The sequence below is a fragment of the Sycon ciliatum genome, chromosome 4 (genome assembly GCF_964019385.1).
Source record: "Sycon ciliatum chromosome 4, ocSycCili1.1, whole genome shotgun sequence".
Taxonomy (NCBI): domain Eukaryota; kingdom Metazoa; phylum Porifera; class Calcarea; order Leucosolenida; family Sycettidae; genus Sycon; species Sycon ciliatum.
Genome location: NC_088646.1, coordinates 30907834 through 30916256, shown reverse-complemented (window position 1 = coordinate 30916256; position 8423 = coordinate 30907834). Strand labels below are relative to the sequence as shown.

Genomic DNA, 8423 nt, shown 5'->3' with positions numbered 1-8423 from the left:
ACACGTTGATACAGGGCCAAATCGGCGTACCCACCGGCAGCACAATACGTCCCGACACCAGCTACGTGCCCAAGAAACCGGTGGTTTGGTATGGCACCAGTATCTGCCAGGGCGGAGTGGCATCTCGCGCTGGCATGACCTACACCAATGTCATCTCGCAACAGTTATCCACTGGAAACGAAGTCTGGAACTTTGGTTTTGCAGGAAATGGCAAAATGGAGGTTAGTTGAACTGTTCTATCTTATTACTCTTGTACCCATAATAGGCAATGATATACACTTGGACAGTCGTCTGATCAGCAAAATTGCACTGGAACTTAATTACACTGTGTACTCAGTTCAAAGTTCAATGCACATGCATGGCTACTGTGTATCTGCTGTGTTTGGATTCTGTTGAACTTTTGATATCATAATTATAGTAATTGTGTAGCGACCCTTAGAGGCGTGGCAGTGTTGGTGCTTCAGTTCCACTGGGATGGGTATAATGACTTCCTATCACAACGCACATGGAAATTTCGCGGTGACTGAACTTAAAATAGTCACTCTGTGTGTCTTTTATAGTAAAGAAAAAGGACCAAGAAACTACAAGTTACGCTATAATGTCCACTAACAGCACCAGTTACTAAACAATCAGCTCATGCGATAACATTGCACGACACTGACCGACGGTACTGACGTTCTACACCTAACTGGCTAACAGCTCCAGCACATCTTGGATGCGCACTCCAACAATCAGTGTCGTGCAATGTTATCGCATGAGCTGATTGTTTAGTAACTGGTGGTGTTATTGGACATTGTAGCGTAACTTGTAGTTTCTTGGTCCTTTTTCTCTAGTTTACTATAAATTTATCCTTGGCTCTCCATCCGAGTCCATTCTTGTGTGTCTTTTCTTTGCCTTTGCGTCTCTGCTCATAGATCAATGTTGCCGAGTTTTTGACGGAGATTGATGCTGCGGCGTTTATAATTGATTGCAACCCCAATCTGCAAGGAGACAGTGTTGCAAAGCTCACACAGCCGCTTGTGAAGTACTTCCGACAGAAGCACCCAACCATCCCCATTGTTCTTGCCGAAGGCACAACGTATGGCGACTTTTGGCTGCATGGGGGAACGTACGAGGGACAGCAAGCAAAGCGAGAGGCGCTGCACACTAACTATTTGGCTCTGGTCAAGGCTGGGGACAAGAACTTGCACTATGTTAATGGCAGCAACTTGTTCGGCGTTAACTCCCTGATCAACCCGACGGTGGGTGGCACACACCCGTCAGATCTTGGTCACCATGATGTTGCTGAGTACTACTTACAGTTTCTCCCGTCCATACTCAATGGAGACAATTAGCCTGGACCATGCACTGATGATCAATCTTCTTTGCACTCTGCCTGTGCTTGTTGTCAATCCCCCCCCCCCCCCCCTCCTCCCACCTCCTCCTCCCCCCTCCTCCCACCTCCTCCTCCCCCCTCCTCCTCCCACCTGCCTGGTTTTCCTACTAGAGATGGACAATGCTCATTCCGATATGTCACCCCAGTTCCTGTTCCGAAAATGTTACTTCGAGTATTAAACCTATAGTTATTGATTCCCTTAGAATCTTTTATGACCGTGAATTACCACAACGCATTGGCACATGTGCCACTGATGTTGGGTGTGGAGTTTGCAAGACTGGAGGTGTGTGTTTCTAGTCTCACTGCATAGTATACGGTAATTCTTCCTCTGTCCCAGACTGTGCTCAATATCACCATGGGCAGACTTTGTAGTCTCGCTGATACATTGCTGAGTGTTTGGCTTCGGGTGATAATCTGAAATGGCTGGGTGTTTGCCATTTCGTTAGTGGACGGACGACACGGTTTCTGGTGGCTGCTATTTAATTAAAGTTTTATCCCAGGCTTCACGGGTTCGAGGTGAGAAACGTCCCATGGTGACCATGGTGACAACAAACACAATTTCACAGTTCGCTTGAGACTCGGCTGGAGGCCAAGTTTTCCGTATCCGTAGCAACGCCACCACCCTCTATGGGTCAAGGTAGCAACGCCACCACCCTCTATGGGTCAAGGCGCAGATGCAGCTCCTAAAGCGGTGGGAGGTGTGTAGATCAGACCCACCACAAAGTGGTCACGGCCGAAAAAATCCTTCCGTTTCCTAGCAGGATTCGAACCCGGTACCCATTTCTCTATCATGGTTTTAGACCATCCATCCCACTATGCATGCCTGCACCCCGTGGTGACACATCAACTGAAAATAACTTACTTGATACAAGCACATGATGCCACTCAGGTAGCTTGTCACGTGATAAAAGCAAATGCATGTATAATAATCTAAACACACTAGTCAGAACAACAGATGGCTTGCCGATCAGTCACAACTTAAAGTTTCATGCCATGAAACTCATGCCATGAAACTTTAAGTTGTGACTGATCAAGCCATCCGTTGTGCCTGAGATGGCATGAAACTTTAAGTTGTGACTGATCAAGCCATCTGTCGTTTTGACTAGTGTCACGGCTCTACCTTCCCGGTATCGAGCTCTCTTGGATTTCTGCTGGAATTCACAACAGTGTGTATAATAATCTAAATAATTCATTCCATAATGTGCCATGGTAAATTAGTTTATGGATGAAAACATGACAATGGCACATACATGTATCTGCCATATGTACATGTATATCTTCACTTGGGATAGCTAATGATACTCCAGCTGAATATAAATATGCCGTGGAATACATCCAATGGTCAACTGGTTCGTATCGTTGGGAATAAAGATAAAATGATAATTATAGCGATGGAAATTTCAATAAAGCAGCGGCTATCATCACTCATGGGGAACATAGGAGCAAGAGCAACCGATGACGTACTCAGGAATGCAGCAACAGTGGCGATGCCATTGCTACGCTCAGTATTAGAGCATGCAATACACTCTCCCAAGCGCACAGCACAAGAAAGAACAATTAACCGCCGTTCTGTGTCAATCAGCAGTCATGGAAGACATTGAGCAGACTTTTCCTTCTCATAGGCTCCCGTGCAGTCACTGGGTCAGCCACCTCTCACTGTCCGCTGTATTGACTCATGAGTGTGCCCAGGTGGATGCAGCATGGAATCTGAACTGTGACCCATGTAGAAACACTATCAGATAGGAACTGCTGGTTCCACAGCTCTGCTGTTCACATTGCACATGGGCGCCTCGGCTGGTCATATTTCCACTGCCGTAGAATGGTGTGATACAGTATCCTCACGATAGTACTACAACAGCTGCCATGGTTGCATGTATCCAGTACACCAATGACTAAGCTGGGAGGCAATGCCCTAGAGTACCATTCACCTTGCACTGCATCTGATACATAGCAGGGAATCATGGCAATAGCCTGGGAATCCACTTTAAAAATCCAGATGCCAACCTTCCGTGGTGTTCAAGGAGCATAGCATTGTATGTGATTGCCGCGCTCTCGCATGTTCTCACCGTACGCCGCCAGCTCGGCGCTAGTGAGCTCAATGATGACTGGTGCCTGGCAGTCAGCGTTCAAGGATACAGCCGTGTCCTGTATCGGGTGTATGTCGTGATCGGATAGCCACACCGCCACGGCCACGTCATCATAGTACACGTCTCGATAGCGCTTCTCCATCTCGACGACTTTGCCGAAGAGGTCGCGCGACAGCAGGAAAGCATGCTGTGCGTACGGTGGATACTGTGCACGGCTGTACGTCGCTGTAGGCATGTACCATACACTGTTTGCGTTCCGCTGTGCACCCGCAGCATGGATGATGCGACCGCGATATACACCCTTGGGCGGCAGCTTCTCCAGCCATTGCCCGATAGTGAACATGTTGACAAAGCTGAACTCGGTGACCTTCAGAAAGTACTCGAAACGACAGTTGCGCGCGGCCAGCTGCATGCCGTGAACCACCTTGTGCGTGTACATGGAAAAGTCAAAGTCGTCAGTGGGCACTATGATAATATCCTGGTATTCGTCAGCTTCTTGCAGTATGGCTGGCGGCACGGTATCCCATAGCATGCCGACAACAAAAAAGTAGCGCACCTTGTCACCGCCCAAGCCGCCGTGCGGCGAGGCCCAGGACCCGCGCAGGGCGTCCCGTTTCCAGCGCTGCCGTACGTCCGACACAATCATCACCATCAGTTTGGTCTTGCAGGATGGCGCCGTGTCAATATTCAGCAACTGCTCTGCACGTGATGGTGTACTGCTGGTCGCATTACTCGGCAGTGCCACCAGGCAATGTTTATTGCCAGCCATACACACAAGCAATTGCAGGACCAGCCATCCCTGGATACCGGTTTTAGCCATCATCCAGGTCTGACGGTGGAGCGAAGATTCGTTCTTCCGCATCACGAGCAGCGAGCTTGTTCATACGAGTGCATATCTGATGCTATGCAATCCTTCACCTTTCCCGTCAGGTTCATGTAAGAATCGACAAGTTCCAACGGCACGCTCGCAATGAACAAACAGCACACTACTAGCCTGATAGGCTGCTGCCTTCAGCAGTTCAGTGTTCCTGTGGTGCTAGAATTGTGATGAATAACCAGATAACTGGCAGGCATTAGAAATTAACCAAACGAGTAGCACCGTCTTTTCTGCGCTGCCAGTACCGCCGCTCTTGTGCAACTACTAGTAAGTACTCCTGCGACCAACCGCTCCGCTACTGATCCGCGTGCACTAGGTCAGTCAATTGCTTTGCTGGAATAAGTCAGTTGAAAGTGGGATAAATATTTACGACTTCTACATCAGAATCATTCTAAAGAAAAGGGAAACAGAGCACGCGGGGGTAACACTACATGTATCAGTATCACATCGATTGCATGCATCACTGTCTTTCATCCTGCGTTCTGCAATTCTCTCTGTGTCAGGTAGCATTTTCACTCGTGGCATGCTAGCCTTGGTGCATGGACGACCGCTCTCGCCAGCGCTCTCAACCTCGAAAAGGCTCACCGAAGCGGGACGCTGTCACCACATACACCACGAACATGACTGTTACTCGGGAGTCTATATAGCTATGACTCCCTGCTGTTACCAGATGACATTGTGTACTGATGCCTGTACCATGTGTACGGCTGTAGTGTAGAGCCGGGGTGATGTCTGTCAGCGATCGAAGCTTGGCACTTACCCGTTAGCCTACATAATTATTACGTGTAGTCTGTAGGACCAAGACAGGAGCCCATAAATAATCCCCCATTATCATGATAACAGATTGTGGACGCTTGCCAGTCTTGGTAGGACTGGTACTACTTCTACTAGCACTAGAACTTGTAGAAGTAGAACTACTAGTACTAGAAGGTGTCAGCTTTGTACGCTTGTTGTGGCAACTATTGTGGTTTGGAGGAAGGAACAGGGGCTGAGGGCAGTGAGGCTCGCTGGTCGCTTTCAAGCCTTTCCCACAGTCACTCAGTGGTTGGCGTGTCGTGACTGTAACCACTTTACACAAACTGTTCCGGAATGAAAGACAAAACGGCTGAATAGTGTTGGGCTGAATGGTGTTGGGCGCGCGATTGCGCTCATTCCACACCATCGCCATAGTCTTGGCATAGTCATTGCCCACATTGGGCTAGCCGGCTGCAGTGCAGTGCGCACATTATGACTCATTATCATCGGATTTAAGCTATGCATGGGCATTTAGAAAAGCGATCCTGTCAGCTTTTATTGTGTTCACATGGCGCTACCTAACGACACCGCTATTCAGACACGTTGTCTACGTAGCTACGTAAGTTTCTACGTAAGATGCTCGGTACCTGGTCCTGCAGGGAGGCCGGAGCTACTCCATGGCTCCTACCATCGCGCGGCCGGATGGCCGCATGCGTGTGCATTGCAGACTTTTTGTTGTTGCCTTTTCGGATGTGCATGCACGAGGAACTTCCTTCTTTGGAACTGCTTCTTGCATGAGCTGTTTCGGATATTTCGTCTCCTGGCCTGGCTTATTTCGTTTCGGTGCTGCTGAGACCTCCTTTCGCGGAATATTACTCAATGACAGGTGAGTTGACCAGTTCCCTTTGATTCATTTGCTTGTGTTGACTCTTTCATTTACGAAAAGTGTGCTGATTTTGGGCGGAATGCAATAAATAATGGAAAAGCTGACAGGATCTCCTTTCTAAATTTAGCTTTTCCGCTGCCGAGGCCTCCTTTTACGGAATACTCAATGACAGGTGATCTCTGAGTTGACCAGTTTCCTTCGATTCATTTGCTTATGCTCACCCTTTCATTTACGGAAACGTGTGCTGATTTTATTCGGATTTAGATCCATTTTTATCTCTTTGCCCTTGCCTACAGTGTGCGAAGAACGCGAGTTCCCCTTCTCGACGGTAAGGCTTATGTTAGATGTGTTGTCAAAATACTCATATTCATTGCACATTAGTACGTTACAAGTAAGGCACTGGTCAGTGGCATACTATCGTTGGCAGTTCCCAATCTGGAGGGAAAGGTTCAAGGACTCATTGACCGAGTTTGCCAAATAAATTCGCATATCAGGGAAAATCTCCATTGTGGAGAGGTTCAGTAACTTGTTTGCTTCATACGAAACAAGCCAATGGGTGCTGTGTCGTCTCGTGAAAATCTCGTACTTGTATGATTGCATTTGTTTACTCGAGTCTGGGCTGTTTGAGTGAGTACTGCCGAGATTGCACTGCCCCAAATAAAGTTTCGTGCCGCCAAAGCAAGAATTACGATCTGCAATCTGTTTGTAGTACCAAGAGTACATAACCCCCCGTACTCTTGGTAGTACCTGTAGTACCTGCAAGAATGTGCAGTACATGTATCGTACTTTCTCTGTTGCTGTTTCAGTTGCCGTCATGTTGCTAAAGAAAGGTTCACTGGAGAGGTTCTGCAAAACGAAAATTCTAACGAAGTTTCGCGACAGTCCTTGCAAAAGTGTGTACGAATTTTTGCACAAACTTTGCGTTCTGCACATTTTCGTAGTTTGCGCGGGCCAAGTGCACGTACGCCATGACCCGATCTCACGAAATTTCCTACAACAGTTCATTTCGCGTTCCCTGCAAGTTTCGCGTCCAAAGTTGCGAAGTTTCGCACTTCATGATGTAGAGCGAAAGTTTGTACGCATTTTCGTTTTGCAGAACCTCTCTAGTGACTCTTTTGTTTCATACGAGACGAGTCAATGAGTCGGTGTGGCTTAGAATCTTTCGCTGTAGAAGAAATCTATTCGTATGTCTATTGGAGAAATATTGTATTCACTGGTTATAAAATAGGTTAAGACAAACTCACAGAATAAATACCATCGGTCCCTTGGTGTTCGTCCTAACGAGGTTCGACTGGATATCATTCATACTCACCAAAAGATGTGTAAGATTTTATTATCATGGAGTGCTTTGTTTATCTCTCAGTATCAGTACCTCCAACCATAGCCTTGACCCTTTTATCCTCAGGATCAGTGTAGTTGTTAGAACAAGGTGTCGGACTCAGCAATGTATTTGTTTACATTTTAATACATGTTTATTGTTCCTCCTTTGCTGTGTTTTAGAAAATCGTGGACTAACAGTTTGAAGTCATTGAACTACTTCCAAGAGTTGTATCGACATCAACAGGATTACGATTTCAGTGCAATATGATGCTGGATGACCTTATCACAGGCGACAAGCCTCTGGGTCATCCTAATAAAGATATTATTATTATTATTATTATTATTATCACGATAACCCATGATTATAAACCATTATAAACACAGAATCAACAAAAACATCTGCGACACGCACCTGGCGCATGGCTCGAGGGTGGGGAAATCTGAAATATCTGAAAGGCAAGACAAAATTATGGCAGAGTCATGAAATTCTGCAACAGCAACATGCACAGAATGACCTCCGTATAAAAAAAGTATCACCACCTGACTACTCACATGTTTCCCCGCAGAAGAACATGCATTATGCTAGTGCCATTTTCTGCAAGAAAAGGCTGGCACATCAATGCGTATAATCAAGAGTACATAACCCCCATTATGTACTCTTGGTATAATACGGTATTGATATGATCAAGAGTACATAAACCTCTTGATATGATGTGAAAGCCATCATTCACATATTGATATAGGGCATTCCATTGATTGGTGACAGAAAAAACAAAAGAAATTATAGCAATAAAAACTGCTTTATGGCAGTTTTCTAAAAAAAGTTATTGTGTTCTAGTCCATGGACCCCGTCTAAAAAGTAAGAAATTAACGAAATGTGATAGCTGAAAATTAAAATTTCACACAAAACCTCACAATAATCACACACAGAATTAAAAGCTACATGTAGAAGACCTTTTCCCCTCGTGATCTTCTTTCCTATGCATGCATGTTGCCAATTGTTGGTGCAGTACGAGTACAAGTTAAAGTTGAAAGCAGCATTTCAAGTGTTGTGATTCTTGTGAGGTTTTGTGTGAAATTTTAATTTTCAGCTATCACATTTCGTTAATTTCTTACTTTTTAGACGGGGTCCATGGACTAGAA

General features: G+C 46.1%; 2 protein-coding genes and 1 long non-coding RNA gene across 3 annotated transcripts in view; 2 read left to right on the top strand and 1 right to left on the bottom strand.

The window, feature by feature from the left end:
* The window catches only part of LOC135815587 (uncharacterized), a 6897-nt gene extending 5139 nt beyond the window's left edge, over positions 1-1758 (top strand). The window contains exons 2-3 of the mRNA XM_065328903.1: positions 1-221; positions 915-1758. The exon at positions 1-221 is cut by the window's left edge and continues 135 nt beyond it. Coding sequence (XP_065184975.1) covers positions 1-221; positions 915-1334 — 641 coding nt within the window. The 3' untranslated portion in view covers positions 1335-1758. The remainder of the gene's footprint in view (positions 222-914) is intronic.
* Positions 1759-3391: 1633 nt separating this feature from the next.
* On the bottom strand, positions 3392-4282 carry LOC135813507 (beta-1,3-galactosyltransferase 1-like). Its single transcript, XM_065326599.1, has one exon. The coding sequence runs from the start codon at positions 4280-4282 to the stop codon at positions 3392-3394; it is 891 nt and encodes a 296-aa protein (XP_065182671.1).
* Positions 4283-5693: 1411 nt separating this feature from the next.
* On the top strand, positions 5694-7846 carry LOC135813697 (uncharacterized). Its single transcript, XR_010553089.1, has 3 exons — positions 5694-5960; positions 6257-6288; positions 7461-7846. It is a non-coding gene; the product is annotated as an uncharacterized LOC135813697 (long non-coding RNA).
* Positions 7847-8423: the final 577 nt, after the last annotated feature.